This window comes from Zonotrichia leucophrys, chromosome 2 (assembly GCF_028769735.1).
Source record: "Zonotrichia leucophrys gambelii isolate GWCS_2022_RI chromosome 2, RI_Zleu_2.0, whole genome shotgun sequence".
Taxonomy (NCBI): Eukaryota; Metazoa; Chordata; class Aves; order Passeriformes; family Passerellidae; genus Zonotrichia; species Zonotrichia leucophrys.
Genome location: NC_088171.1, coordinates 6777865 through 6794050, shown reverse-complemented (window position 1 = coordinate 6794050; position 16186 = coordinate 6777865). Strand labels below are relative to the sequence as shown.

At 41.5% G+C, this 16186-nt stretch overlaps 1 protein-coding gene across 3 annotated transcripts in view; it reads left to right on the top strand.

Annotated features, from left to right (window-relative positions):
• Positions 1-13245, top strand: part of XYLB (xylulokinase) — a 100028-nt gene extending 86783 nt beyond the window's left edge. For all 3 annotated transcript variants that reach the window (XM_064703856.1, XM_064703854.1, XM_064703855.1), the window contains 3 exons: positions 2340-2427; positions 4600-4694; positions 12959-13245. In XM_064703856.1, the coding sequence (XP_064559926.1) occupies positions 2340-2427; positions 4600-4694; positions 12959-13042 (267 nt within the window). In that variant the 3' untranslated portion in view covers positions 13043-13245. The remainder of the gene's footprint in view (positions 1-2339; positions 2428-4599; positions 4695-12958) is intronic.
• Positions 13246-16186: the final 2941 nt, after the last annotated feature.

Here is a 16186-nt window from a genome sequence, read left to right as displayed (position 1 = left end):
GGCTGTATTTCAGTTTGTGCGCCAGGAGGATCTCCTCACTGTGCAATGAAGGCAGAGAAACAAATGTTCTTAAAATACATAATTTGGTAACAGACACAGCTGAAAAATCATGGGATTGGGAGAGTGGTGGCTGGGGTGCTTGCTCTTCACGTATAACAATTCAGCTGGCTTTAAAACTCATTAGAAGTGCCTTAAAATAATATGATCAATACAGTGTCATTCACTTAATTCAATCACTGGTTAATTGGATCTTTCTTTTTAATTTAATCAAAACCTCAGAAACCATATCAGTTGCATAAAGAATAACAGCTTCCACCCTTATCATGGTCAATTTTGGATAATTTGTTCCAGGGCTACAAAGGACTATCATTTAATTAATCAACGTTCAGGAACTCCTATATTTTACACCACAAAGGAGACAACTTAGGAAAATCTGTTTAAAAAAAATTTAGTAGGGCAGCTTTCTCCACAGTTCCAGGAAGCTTTTTATAGCATATGTGGTGCTTGATTAATGACCACATGGAACACAGTGAATTATCCTAAGCAGTAGAACCTCTAACAGTTTATTTTAAAATTATTTGTGAGAGATACCACAGTTTCAAACAACTTACCAAATATATGGACTTTGAATAATTTTAATTTTATAATTGTGGTAAAAAATGTTATTTGTTAAATTGTTAAAATGCTATTTTTGGTATTACAGCACTTAGCAATCAGTATAGAGTAGAGCTGCATTGTATGAGGCTCCTCAGAGATACAAAAAAAAAAATTGTTGTTCAAAAGATTGTACAATTAAACTTCAGAAATGCCTGCTAGAGATGAGGTGAAGACATAGGTGGGGAATGTGTTGAAACAAAGTGTCTTTGGCTGGTAGGATGGGCAGTGGGACTAGAGCTCTGTGACCTTACAATTTCCAGAGTACTTTTTAATAGATGACAATGATTTATTTTTCATTTGTTCTCTAGCATTGAAATTCATGTGCTGCTTAAGACAGTTTTAAGTGTATCAGCTCAGGCTTCCACTGGGTTCTAGTTAGCAAACAGCCACTTTCATTTAAATTGCAAAAATCAGTGATTTTCAAAGGTTTTGATTTGAAGATTCTGCACAAAATTTCAGAGAAAGAAAAATCCTTTAGAAATTCCACGTATATATATTTCTATAGGTGATATGGATTGCATTTCTTACTCATCTTTTATGGACCCTTGGGTCCATCCCCAGCAGGGTTATAAATTCCAGGATCAGGGTTGCCTTGCACTAATCCCAAATGGTTTGGAATTCTGGACATTCTGGCTTTATTTTAGACTCAATTGTATGGATTTAAGTCAGGTGACACACTTTTCCCTTTGGCAAAAGTAATAAAACCAGCACAGGTTACATCTGAATTGTTTCCTGCTTCTTGTATTGCTCAGCCTGAGGGGCAGTTGCAGTCCTAGAAGTGATGAAACCAAAATGGAAAGCATTTGTTGACAATGTTTTTGGAAAGGAATTATTAAACCTCCTATGCCCTTATCCAAATATGTCTTAATTTTTCCCATTCTGTATTGTTTTTCTAAACCTAAACTGTGGGGAAGAGCAGATGTGAGGTGCTGATGGTGTTGATTTCAATGCAGAATGATGAGTGGTCAAATAACTTTAGTATCTGTTGAATACCATAATAATTTCTTTGCCTGTAAAATTTTATTTGTATTACCCAAGCCAAATGTCTCAATATATCTTAATAGCTAAAGTTCCCTTAAAACCAGGAAAACTGGTAAATTTAGAGACTGTGTAATCAGCTCCTGTGTTGTTCTCCCTGCTGACCCTAATGGTATGGGAATGGTGGAGATGAAGAAAGCCTTAGCAGGCCTTCATGATGCTGAAGGTTTGTTTTTATCCAAGTTTGGAACTGAGGAGCTGTGACTGGTTCTTGTTTTCTTCTGGAACAGATGACTGGTTCTTCTCTCTTTCCTTTCCACTAAAATCAGCTTCAACATGATGGAAGCAAACAGGGTCCATTTGTGGGCTCCTGAGCAGGTCTCCTTGCCCTGACATAAGCCTTTAGCGTGTGCTGATTGTGTGAGTTTTGAGGAATGATGCTTGAACCAGGGCTCCTCTGAACTGTAACCAAGACATCTGGAGAGAAATGGGACTTCATTTCCTGGCTAGAGTTACATCTGTAGCTCGGAATTACCAATACCCTGTGGTGTGACAAGTTCAGGCCTCACTGTTGCCTGCAGTGCTTCTTTCCACGGGTTCCTGAGTGCTTGGCTGGGGCTTGGGACAGCTGCTTGTTTTCCTGAGCAGTGATGAAGGATTTTTCCTTTCCTTTTGTGTTTCATGGATGCTTTGATGCCCCTCAGGTCCTGTCCGACGTGTTCAACGCGCCCGTGTTCACCATCGACACGGCCAACTCTGCTTGTCTGGGAAGTGCTTACAGAGCAATCCATGGTAAGGCTGCCAGGAGACTCCTGTGAGCAGTCAGGGAATTTAATTTCACTTGGATAATACTTGGGATTAATGTTACTGGGCGTGAGGGGGGAGTAAAGCTGTGCGCATCTGACTGGAAGGTCACACAGGTCAAAGAGGGATTTTTTTGCTTAGTACACTTGGATTAGGGCAGAGAATATAATTTACATTGTAATTCCAAGCCTGGTGGCTGCTTCTCAGCCAAGGGATGGGGATGGGAAGTGTTGGTACTGTCTAGGAAAGGTCTAGGACCTTCACATGTTGAGTTACATCCATGGAAGAATACAGCCAACTGAAGGCGCTGGTGCAGCCTGCTGCCCCAGTTTCGGGACTGGACTGTAGACTGGGTTGCTGAAATGGCCAAACCAAACAAAAGGTTGATCCCAGCAAAGAAGATCTTTGAGAGCAGGGACAACAAGACCTAAAACTATATTTATCTTCCAGCTTTTAAACATTGAGATGAATGATATGCAAGATATCCTGGGCTCCGTGCACTTTCTCTTGTAAAAGTATGAATCTTGGGATACTCTTAGGTTGACCAGTCATCTTGCTTGCTGTACAACATCGCTCACTGTCATACAACAGTCCAAGCCCCACGATTTACATGTTAATTAACTTATATCTATTAATGCATGTGGGTGTGTGTTAAGGGTGAGCCATCAGCTATTTAAGACTTGAATTTTTATCCATGTATTTTAAAATGGTTTCTAATATCTTACAACTAAACAGTTCAAGGAGTGTGGAAGTCCTTGTTTAGGTCAACTTCAGTTTGCCTCAGTTTTTTAAATTTGATTCTTTAGGATTTGGGCCTTAAGACATGGGTAACTTTTCTACAAGTTCATGTAAGACCATGGGACTGCAACAAGCATGGAAAAGATAGCACTAGCCATCAGAAGAAATCAGCCAAGTTTTAATTTTAGAAGCAAATTCTGCTGTCACATTATAGCATCTAAAGACTACATGATCTCTTGCATTTGAAAACAGCACAGAAAATTGCACAACCGAAACCTGAATTGGTGTGTTTGATGCACACAGCATGCTCTCTTCTTTATCTCCAGAAAAGGCACAAGGATTCTGTCAGGCCAAGCAGGCTTTTGCAGGACAATGGAAACACTCGGATTATCTTTATATTTGAAGCCGCAATGGGACCATTTTTGCACCTTGTGGGTCGCTTTTCCAAACAGTTTTCCTTATACTTAAACTTTACCTTCTGCTTCAGAAGGCAACTTAATTCAGAACTTAATGCTGCAGGCAGATTCCTTACCCTTGAATGTGTGTGAAATGTGGAGGCACCATTAAAGTTTGTGCAGATATTTTGTGTGTGTGTGATGTGTATTCCCTCTGCCAGTTGGCATTTGAGCTGTGGAGGCTTGGCTGACAGAGCGTTTGAGCGAGGGTTTGGGCTGCTGTGCTGATGGAGGGACTCCTGGGCTCACATCCTCTGCCAGCCAGGCCCCAGGGGGTTTGCTGTGTGTGTGTGTTCCTAAATGGCATTTTTGATTGATGCTTTCAGCTGCCTCACTCTTGGCCAGGCAAAGGGATTGAGGAAAAGTGGGGACTTGCTAATATAAATGAAATACTGATGGCAAGGGCTCTTTAATAGTATTGCAATGTGCATCTGGGGTGTTTCACAGTTAGCCTGGGGTTCTTAGCAGGTGTGCAGGGAGCTCCTGAAATGCTTTGTGATTTGCTCGCAAAGCAAAATGCTGTCGTAGCAGAAGTCCCCTATTATTCTGCTTCCTTACATATAAATATAATTAATAATTTGTAGCATATTTTCTTAAAAGTGTTTTCATTTCTCTTCATTTTTATGTTTAGTCACATTTTGTCCTTGAATCCCTTGCTTCCACCTATTTTAACTGCTGTTTACTGTACTGTTGTAACCATAAATAATTACTGATATTGTTGAGTAGCATTTCTGCTGCTCACCTGTTCCCTAGGGTACAAATTGAGTGATTGGCAAAAACTCAATCACAGAGTCCCCACTTCCCAGGCTAGCTCATAGGAATGTAAGATCCTCTGCCATTTATCCTTCAATCCTGAATGCTGACCTGACCAGGGAAGATCAATATAATGTATTAATTTGCCAGGGAGTCAAGGCACATCCCTCATGGTGTTTTTTTGCATTGATCAGGATTGTGATTCTCGTTGCAGGACTTGTAGCTGAGAGGAATGTGCCCTTGGCTGATGTTGTGAAATTAGCACCAGAGCCCAGATTGGCTGTTACACCCACCCCAGGGGCTGAGGAGGTGAGCAAGTTTGGGAATGCCATTTTTCTTTTTATTTCCTGTCTGCTTCAAAAATGTAGTGGTTTGCTAATTCTTCTGGTAAAATAGATTAATTTAGGAAACTCTTGGTAACACAGTTCCTATTCCTTGTTGTAAAGACAGATTTGATTTTGAAAAGTATTTGGTGTTGTAATGATGCAATAATCTGATCCCACCATCCAGGTCTGTGAGAATGAATTTTCCTAACAAGGTGTGATCAGAGAGCAGAATATCTTCCTTAAGGGACAGAAAAAGTTACAAAATAGATTGAATTTGGACACGGGTCAGTCAGGTTGTTACTGATAATCTTGAAAAAATAATCTGGACTTGTTTGCAGCAAGCAGCATGGACAAAAGGGAGGTGATTGTGCTTTCTGGCTTATTGGAAAACATCTCCAAAAACCCTTCCTGTCTGTAAATAGTGCTCAGCAATTGTATATAATCACTGGTATCTCCTCTGAAACCATGGCAGCTGGGAGGACTCAGTAGGCACAGCTCTTTGGTCCTGTGCCCATGCTGTGAGTTCTGGCACGTCTGAAGGTGAGTTTGTGCTTTATGGCCCACGTAGACAAAGCAGAGGAGAGAGTCATTGCTGGTAACTATGTGACTCCAGCCCTTGTAAAACCAAGGAAGGAATCATTGTCTCAGGCTCTCCAGTGCAGCCCTGCACGTCTCAGCCCCAGCCCAAGGCTTTAGTTTACAACAGCTTTTCAAATATAATGCACAGTAATAAATAAACAATACCATATAGCAAGATTCCTGGAGAACACATGTTTAAATAACAAAGGTGAATCTCACCAAGGTCTTCAGCTGTGCAAAAGCTTCTTTTACATCAGCACAGCCTTACACTCTCCACCATTTATGAGATTTGGAAGTGGCCTAACTACAGGCAACAAGGTTTTAAAGCTTTTATTTAAACTGGGAAATTAATGATCTGCCAAAACTACTAACTCCCAGCTACATGTGTAGAGGAGCACCAGATATCATCATGAGTAATAATAGAAATGATCATGCTGCATTGTGCCTGCCAGCATATTATTTAATTATTAACTGAGATGGAGGAGCTCGGTAATCGAATAGAAGTCCCCTTCAGAAATATTAAGACATTGAATAATTTAAACTTGATTGATCTGATCTCATTTACTCAACCTTCCCCCCTCATTTTAAAAGATAAAATAATTAACAGCAGTGGCCTGTGCCACGTGTGCTGCAGCTGAAGCTCCCTGCAGGGAGCACAGCACAGGAGCAGCTCCCCAGTGCCTGACCCAACCTCACGTGGCTGCCCCGTTCCTCCCCAAAATGCTGCGTGCTGAAAAGCTGGGGAGTGCTCAGAGACCTGCTCCTGACCCCCTGGTGCTGCTTCAGCTATAAAACTCAAGGACAGAGGATACAGCTGTCACTCACAGGGGCCCTGCAAGCACCTTGCACCCCTGCAGGGGCCGAGCAAACCTGACTGCAGAGATCACTGGGGAATTCAGCTCCCTCTTTCTGCTTTGCTCTCTGCATAAAACGGCCTGGAAGCTAAAAGAGTTAATTATCTCCTTCTCAATACTTCCCTTTTCCACATGGTTAGACCTGGCTCTCCTTGCACATCTTTTTTTATTGGTTTTAAATGATGTACAGTAGTGAATTGTTGCCCCAGTAGATAGGAATGAATGACAGGGAGGCAGTGGCCAAACAGCATGGGAAGGAATAACCATTCCTGCTCTTTAGCTTAGCTTTCCAGCTTCATTCCATTAAAATCAGCTTCTTGCAATTACATATTCCACACCATTTCTTTTTTTTTCTTCCTGCCTTATAATTTTGCAGTTGATGGTGGATTCCCTGGCTAGTTTCATGGCTGTGAAACTGCAGAGAGCCAGAGGGCCTGTCAGTAATACAGTGTGCTAGCATGAACAGTGCAGCAGAAATTCATAATGCAATGAGTCAGTTTGATTCTGTTTCATACAGAGCTGCATCTCCCTGTCCATCCAATTTCGTTCTGTTGGGGTTAGAGCCTTTCACTTAAATGATAGTTCTTTTTATAAACTTCAAAGTCATCCTGAGGTTAAGTCCTGTCTTGCTGAGGAGCTCTTCTGAAAGAGTCTGGCTCACCAATGTGAAATTCCCCCAACCACTTCTTTACATTTTTTGGACAGCTACAGCTAGATCTTGGCAGGGTGGAGAAAAAACAGGTCATAACACAGCAATCTGCTCTGGTTTCATCCTTTCTTCCTGGTATAGGTTGGAGACAGCGTGTTAGATCATTGGAGAGAGGAAAACCTCCTGTAGACAGAGGTCAGATGGGACAGTTTGATGTAGCTTCTCCTGCCTTGCCAAGGCCTATGCCCACAGCAGGGGTTTCCAGGAACCAAAAATGCAAAAAGCTTCTCTTTGATTTCTGAGGGATCATTTGTGATAATGAATGTGATTTTAAAAAGCAAGGGCAGGGCACACAAAGCAGCTCTTCTGGTTCAATTAAACTGATGGGCAGGTAAAATAGAATAAAGTCACAAGATGGGGAACACAGGGCTTGTGGTGGGCCATGAATCAGTAGTTAGTGGAAACTGAAGTCTCAAAAGTTCCAACTTGCCTGGCAACAATGTGACTTTGTCCTGCAGCAGACCATGGTGCCTTGAAGAGACCAATTCAAAGAGGATGAATCCCTCTCTGTGGGTATGACCCCAAGTCTCTTAGCTGAACCTGATTTCCCAGTATTTTTGTAGGATAGGGGTATTAATCTGAGCTTGTTTCTAATTCTGTCAATACCCAAATGGGTCATGAGGTGCTCTGGTGGGAACCACTGTGGTGATAGTCCTTGGTCACTCACTCAACCACACCAGCTCAAGTCAGTAATTTTTGTGTTAATATGATTAATCCTTCTTCCTTTTTTTTCAGCATAGCAAAAATTAGAGTCATTTCACCTCTTTGGGGCCTCCTCTCTTCCCCGAGGAAAATATTAATCAGAACCACGGAGCATGACAAAAATAACCAGGAGATTCTAGAGCAATAAATAGATGTTAACAGACAGAAATAATCTGTTATTTTAGCATTAGAATTCAGATCTATTTTAGTAATCTATTAAAACAGGGATGGTTGGCTAGTTGGTTAATTAAGCAAAAATAAAACATGAGAGGGAACATGATTGTCTGGGAGTTGGTCACTTGTGTTTATACAAGCTGTGTGACAGAGTGCCAGATTGGTTGTGATATTGTCCTGTGGGGTTTTGCAGGGAGAAGGCGTGGAGCAGCTCACTACCTCTGGATGTGTGGTTTTTGATTGCATTATTGACTCTGCTGAGATGTATTAATCTTGCAAAAATTCAGGAAGGGAAAATGTAAACCTAACAGGTTTTCTTGACTTTGGTGAATTGCCTTGTAAGTGGGTGGATTTATAGAAATGACCCTATTACCCAGGAAGGTTATAATGACCTATTTATTGATTTAAAATAATTGTATTTTGTTGAGTTAGGTTTTGGAGGGGGGAGGTTGTTTTCTAGAATTGGTTTGGGTTGGTTATTTAGTGCAAAGTATGTAATAATAATACAACCACAAAAATATAATAGGTATTGATAGAAGTTTGATTAAGGTGATTTGTATAGCCAATAATTTTCTAAGCTGATTAAGATGGGCTTGCAGAATGGATATCTGAAGTAAAGAATGTAATTGTTTCAGGTGTGGTTCCTTGGAGAAGTCTTCAGAGTATTTCAGAACACTGTTTTATTGTTTCTGCTTTATGAGTATTCTTTCTCTGTTAAGAATAGTGAACAACTGCTATGATTGGAAAAATAAAAGAACCCTTGATTTCTTAAGCAAATCTCTATGACTAATTTGACTTTGGTTTAAAAAAAAAGGAACATATCAAAAGTAGCAAGTGTTTGTGAGAGACTGATTAATTTTAATCTATTCAGGGTAGATTAAATGTACTTGGGTAAATTAAAATTAGATAATCATCAGCATCATCTTTGTGATTTGTAAATTTTGAATTGCTCCAGTGATTGGCTAACAGAGCATTGCAGAAGACAGGAGGATCCATGTGGATTGTCACTTGTAGTAATAATTTGTAGCTGCTTTTGCTCTTAGAAGGTGGCAGGGACAATCTAAACAGTAAAAGCCCAGTTGAGTACATAGGCTGGAAATGTGGTGAGATGCAGTAACAGGATGAAACATTTGATTTTTTCTAGAGAACAAGGTAGCATTGTACAAATGCATTTTTCAGAGAGGGCAAGTTAAATTATTCCCTGTTATAATATATTATTAATCATTAGCATTTTCTTTAGTTGTGCGACTGTCAGAATGTGTCCAAATTGTCCCAGGAGAGAAGTTTAGGGTTTGTAAATGAAACAGTCTCAGAGTACTGTGAATGTTGTGGAATAGGCAATAAAGATAAGCTGGAGAAAGGGCCATAATTAAGCAAGGACAATTAAATTATGGACAATAATAAGGTTTGTGTTGTGATACATGTAATTACTTTTATTAAATATCACAGTTTGATAGATTAGGTTTGAGGCTATGGCAGAGAGGGAATTTATGTCCTTGGGTTTTTATGCATTATTGAGAGTCCTTTTTTCCCTTTGGACCTCAATTATAAGAACACATCTCTATAATTGCCTCAGGAAAGAGACTCCCAGAACTGCACAGGAGGAGTTGCCCAAGGTGCTGTGGAGGCACTTCAGTCATGGCAGGTGTGGAGAATCCCCTTCCACAGACACACCTGGGTGCACACTCAGGCCATGCTCTGGGCTGGTGCTGTTTGGGTTTTCTCTGTGTTTCATGGGAGCTGCACTGCCCCAAACCTCAGCTGGCATGAAGAATACTGCCAGTGAAAAGCCTGTGGTACTGCTGCACTCATCAGCTATGATGTACTGGTGGTATTACAGCCACATTCCCTGAGGAGGAGGAATTTAAGGCTTTGCTTATCCCTCTGAACTGCACAGCTTTTTACCCCAAAGAGCAGGAGTGGAGTACAGGAAATATTCTTGACTATTTGTTTGCAGTTGCTTTTTTTTTTTTTTTTCATATGGTCCATAATGCAGGATTCATTTACACTAATGGCTGAGAAGCTTATTGCAAATGCCTGAATTTTCTCAATTAGCAAACTAAGTGCTTAAGTCCAATAAACAGGAAAAGAAACTGTGTCAGTAAATGTTGTTGTTCATTTATTTTGACACATTTTAATTTAGAGTGATGTATTAACAATAATACTTCCCAGCCTTCTGGTAAATGTGTGTATTTGGTAAAAATACTGATGGGCAAATAACATGGAGCCTGCTTTCTCAGTGCCTGAGCTCACTTACCAATGCAGCTTTGCTGTGCTGAATCTTTGCTGAGAAGCACTTAACACTTATCAAATGTACAGAATAGTGAAGTAAGAAATAGCCAGTCTTCATTACAGATGCTTCAGTGAATAGAGAAGCTGGTTTTATTTGAAATACTGATACTCCCAGTATAGCCATAGTTGCCTACTCAATGTTTTGTTTACTCTGATGTGCATATTTACCAGAAATGGGAGCAATATTTTCATGTTCTTTGGGAACATGAAAAGAATATGTATGTGTACTTCTCTGAGCCCTCCAGGCCCTCATGTAGTTAGTTAAAAATACCACGCTGAGTAATGTGACATTTCATAATAGTGGTGCATTTTATTTTCTGACCCCATAAATCTGCATAAAGCTCCAGGATCTCAGTATCACTGTCCTGTGGAGAAGAGGAGCTGGGGCACACACATGTTAAATGCCTGGCCTGGGGTCACTGGATGAGTCTGTTTCAGAGGCAGGAGTGAGCAGGATTCTCTGCTTTAATCAGTGGAAGGCTCTGTAAGACTCAGTCACTGTGAGATGGCTTTAAAAACCATTTTCTGATGTCTTAGCTAACAAACAGTGTCTCTTTCCACTTGCTGTGGATGCTCCTCTCCTACCTCTTCTTGTACTTCATCTGTTGTAGAAATGTAGAAAGGAAACTTTATTTTCTGTAACATCTGGTTTGTAAAAAGGAAGGAGTTGGTCAAAACTAGATCCATCTGCAGAATGCATCTATTAAGTCACTTCCACCTGCTGTTGTGGAAGGTGGGAATGGGAATGAAGAGATAAATCCAGTTTTCACTGGTCTATCTTAAACTGTCATTCAGCAGAAGGGAAAGATAAAAACTGGGTATTTTGCCATCAGTTGAAACAGAAAACAAAAACCCCACTGTTTTTTATTTCCTAGATGAGAAAACTTTTTGGGTTTTTTGTTTGTTTGTTTTTTTTTTTTTTTTTTTTTTTTTTTTTTTTATCTGGGAAGGTGTGGCTGTTACAGACACTGAGGCTACTGCAGGACTATACAGAGACCTGCCCAGGGAGAAGCTGCTCTCTTACTACATCCCCATAGTTTACACCTGAAACATTTTCCTCCTGAATTTTTCATACTTGTGCACACACTGTTGTTGGCTGAAAAGGATAGACCACATTGAAATGCTAGATCTCTCTTACTGATGAGAGCAGTAATTCAGTTTGCTGGCTGTGATTCATTATGGCTCTATAACCTCTCTGAACCTGGAGCCAGGAGCGAGGCTGCCCTGATTATGAGTCAGTGCAGAGGGCTTGTGGAGCAGACTGGCAGCCTCTAGGATTCACTGTGGCAGGGATCTGACCTCATGGCATCCTCCTAGGGACTGCTCAAGCCTGCACCAAACCCTGCTCATGGCATTCCCTTCTTTGTGCTGCAGCCAGCAAATGTGCAAACCTGTCCTGGTGTGGCTTGTCACAGTGCTGGTTTTATTAGAGGGACAGATAAGGGAGGAGATAAGGAGAAAGGTGCATCTCCAAGATCTAGATGAAGTACAGTTTTTGGTTGGAGCAGAGTAGAGATTTTGATTTTTTGGATTTTGAGATGGATCTCACCCATATCTGAAATCCAGGATGTGCCTGAGTCAGGGACTTTGAACACATTTGAGTCTTGATTCTTCTTTTTATGGTTGTAACAATACTGTACCTAAAATCTCCTGGAAAACACAAACAAGCGACTCAGATACTTGGTGTAGCTGTGGCTAGAAGCTGGGTCTGCATTTGTCCCTGTGAGCTTGGGGAGCAAGGAATGTGGCCATGGAGCAGCCTGTGGATGGGAGAGGATGTGGCTGTGAAAGATGTGTGTGGGAATCCACAAAATCAGAGGGTTTTGGGAAAGCTGCAAAAGGCAGGCCTCAGAGGCAGTAGAACTGTGATTAGAGCTAAGCAGCAGCCATGAGATTGGTCAGCAGAAAAATTATGTAAAATGTAGAAAAGTAAGGACAAATATAACAATGACCTGTGTATTAATGCTTGTCTAGAATAACTCCCTAAGCTACAGAAAAGTTTATCTAGCAAGATATTAGGAAGTTCTAAGCTTAATAATGGAGTTTTGTGCATTGTGTTTTAAGGCTTACAAGCAGGTGTATTGTATTTGAAATAAGCAAGCATTGTTTTAACTGAAGGTACGTGTGCTTATAGTGGTTGGATAGAACTACTGTCAATGTGCTTCTGCTTTGTGTGATTGGTCAAAAAACTTATAAAGTAATTTGTAACATTAAGTTCTGGGTCTGCTGCCTGGGATGTGAGCTGATGGCATCTTAACATTGTCATAACCATGGAATGAGGCTGATGCTGAAAAATAAAACAGCTCAAGGCACGTTCCCAGCAGTCCCATCCTGTTTGTGATTTGTACACAGACCCTGGCTGGTGATAATGTGGAGTAGAGAAGCAGCTCAAACAGGTACAGGAGTCTGAGGGGGAGTGTGAGGTGCACTTTAGAAGGGCCTGGTCAGCACATTGGCCAAGGAGGAGCCAGCTGGCTGTGCTGAGGGTGCAGGGGGGTGATTAGTGAGGCAGAGGAGGAGGAGGGGACAGGCAGTGATCCATCCTGGGGCAGTGCAGGGAGGCAAGGACAGGAGTTCTGCCTGGGTGATTAGCACAGCTATTACTGAGGGGGCACGGCACACTGGGAGAGGTGACTTTAGCTGAGCTGCTTCTGCTGGAAGTAATGGCTTCTGCTTATAGCAAGAACCCAGTCACAATAAGAACAACCTGTGCATGTCATAAAATTAAGCTGTAAAGGCGATGGTAAAAAGGACTGTGACATTTAAAGAGGGAAAACTCTGCAGCACTTTCATGAGCAAATTGGGCAAAAACCAGCCCAAACCTTCAGGTACCTGTGAAGATGCTGCATTTTTCATGTCTGAAATGCTTTTTAACTGCAGTGTAATTTAAAAATCTAATTTTTCAATGAGACATGTTTATTTCTTTTTCTTTTTTAGCTCTATCGTCCACTTCTGAAAAGATATGCTGAGCTTGAACAGAAGGTTATCTACAACCCAGCCTCTTCTTGTCTTGTGAAATAGAAGCAAATAAAATTTATATGTTGTCTGAGCAGACTCCCAAGGAGAAGATCAGAAGAGATTTGCTCAGAATTTACTGGAGCTGTTTAAATCATTTCGTTCCTCTTTGTAGACAATTTTTAAATGTCTGTGTTTGAGTGTGTTGGTGGGGAAAAAATTACATTGTGATTGAAAACCTGATTAAAAAAGCATCATATTGCTCTGTGTGTTTGTGGCCTCAATTTTTCTTGGGTACTTTTCTGACTGTGCTTGCTGTTTTGGAGAGCTGGGTGACAAAGTCAAGTTCCTTGTGTATGTGAGTCACTCTACCCATCTCTGTCAGCTTTGATTCCATGTGTTTGGCATGCCAGCCTCTGCATACCTGTCTAGCAAAGTGTCTCAATACCTCAATTTCTCTTGCTTACATGTTTTCAGGCTATCTTTCTTTTCATCTGTGACTTGGAGATGTTTCTATCTTTGCCCACACAGAAAGCATAACCACACTGACTTAATCCCATCTTTCTTTAATATGTGGAGGAGGCTGATTAAAGTCCTTAAAGACTCCCTGGGATCCTCTGGGAAGGGAAATTCTTGTCACATGATACTGTGGAAAGCCTGTTGTGTGATAAAGCATGATATGGGAGGGGTTTATAGATTGTGGAAAGCACAGACATCTTCTGTGATACAGACACCACTGTACAATGTTTTACTTGACATCAATTTTGTAAAAAAAGAAAATAAAAGACCAAACATGGGAAGTTTCAAACACCTCCTTTCTGCTTCAGAAAGCAGAGTCAGTCCATCTGCACACCAGCTGGGGGTTACTCTTTCTTCCTCCTCCTCCTTGTCATGGCTGTGAAATTCTGTGTCATGCTCTGCCCTTGACAGAGCAGGAAGATATTTTTTTTTTTTACACTCCCAATATCCCCTTTCTTTCTCGGAGATCTTGAATTTGAATACAACAGCTTGATTGTCTTGCTCTGTTGCTACTGTTTAATTTCAAATGTTTTAGTCCAGATTAAGTAGCCTCTAGCTGAGAAAATCTTAGAAAATGTGAGCCTGGAGATCTTTCTGCAAAGATGTGTGGAAGTTGCAGAATTTGAGTGAACACCCCTGTGCAAATGGGAACACTTTACTGCGTTCTGTGGAGCTGGTATCTTTCCCTTAGGATAAAATTTCTCATGGGAATAAAGAAGATTGTTTAATGAAAGTGACTGAAGCCTCTCTTCCCCTCCTCTAGAAGCTGTAATGTGTCTTGGGAATAAGCCAGGGAATTGTAGAGAGTAGAGAATCTCTTTATTGACTGAGAGCTGGATTGTGCCCTGCTGGAGCTGGATGACTCAAATTCATATTCTTCACAATCTGGGGGCATAGGAGCACTCTCCCTGTCCCTGCCACATCCTGTTGAGAGTGGGAACCACTTGCTATGACTCACCTCTGGAGTGGCCAGGGAATGCTCACATTCCTCCTTTGGTCTCTCTTTTATATTTAAGTGCTCCACTTTTGAGTACAAACAGTACCTTCTTTTCTTCATGACTGAATAATTACAACTTCTCCTGATATTAGCATGATTACTCAGGAAGGTCAAGAATTACATTTCCGAGTTGCTAAAGCAGGATTCTTTTAAGCAATTGCTTTAAAAGGTGGCATTACAAATACACATCTATCTCTTTTATGTGCTTATTATTCTGGGTCCAAAGGTACAGTGCTAAAACATATAATACTTCTTGCGGGCCTCCACTGTCAGCAGTTGCTTTGTCATTGAGCAAGGCTGTAGAGAAATGCAGAAGGATTAATTAATGGAAGTTAAACAATGCCTGCTAGTTTAGGCAGCATTGCCATCATCATTAGCCTGAAGTTCTGCCAGGTTACTGGTTGGTTTAATGTCAAAGTTTGCCACACAGGGAAGGGGTTTGGAGAGGTCACAATCACAGAATGGGTCAGGTTGGAAGGGGCTGCAGTGGTCATCTGGTCCCACCTCCCTGCTCCAAGAGGGTTAAACCAGAGCACAGGATTGTGTCCAGATGGTCTGGAATATCCCCAGTGAGGGAGACTCTGCATCCTCTCTGAGTGATCTGATCCAGTGCTTGGTCACTGCCCAGTAAAGAGGTTCTTCCTCATGTCCAGGTGGAACTTTCTGGGCATCAGTTTCTGCCCATTCCTCTTCTCCCATTGCTGGGTGCCACTGAGGAGAGCCTGGCCTATGTCAAGGCTGAACAGCCCCAGCTCCTCATCCTTTCTTTGTGAGAGAGCTTCTCCAGACCCTTGGTGACCAAAAGGAGGTCTTCCCCCTGACATTCATTTTCCCTGGTCTCCTGGGTCAGAGATTCCTGAGGTCTGGGCTTGTTGGTGAGGACTGATGAAAGGAAGGCATTCAGTAACTCTGCCTTCTCTACATCTTTCAGCTTTGTGCAGTTTTGGTGACAATTTCTTGAGTAGCTCATTGGTTTTGTCAGGGTGAGATGATTATTGTCTCTTGTAGCTTTCTGGCTTTATTTGCCTGTGAAATGGGAGGCTCAAGATCAGTTTCTTACTCAGCTGGGGAAGATTAAACCTCCCATTTCCCAGCTCATAGCACATTGTAGAACATTTCTAGTTAATATCTTGGCTCCTAGCAAAGTATTTTATGGTGCTAGTAGGATATTGTCTGGATGATTTAACTACTTTCTGGGCCTGAGCTCTTCTCTGGATAGGGAGAGGAGACTCTTCCTTGTCTGTTGGGCCAGGCTGGGGCTCTCTGACATGTCCCACATTAAAGCACTGTGTCCTCAGGGCAGCTGATGCACAGTGTTTGCTGCAGAAGTCCCTGAGAAAAGATGCAGGGCTCTGAAGAGTGAGCCACCACTGAATTATAGTATTGCTGTGATGATGGGTTTATTAGGGCTGGCCTCTGAGGAACAGTGTCTGGAGTACAAGAATTTATAGACAAGCTCTTTTTTTTCCCAGCTCACCCAAGTTGCACATGTTCACTGACTAGTGTCTGATAGAATAAGACTCAATAAATCTTCCCCTTGAAAGGTCCTTTGAAGAAATTCTGCTGTAAGACTTCTACTACTCTTTTATTTTTGTCCTTCTAGGAAAGCACAACAGCTCACCGAGGAAACACAGGTTCTTGCTCTCACATGCCTTTAAAAAAGTGATGGAAAGATCTGGTGCCCTTTGGTTTCC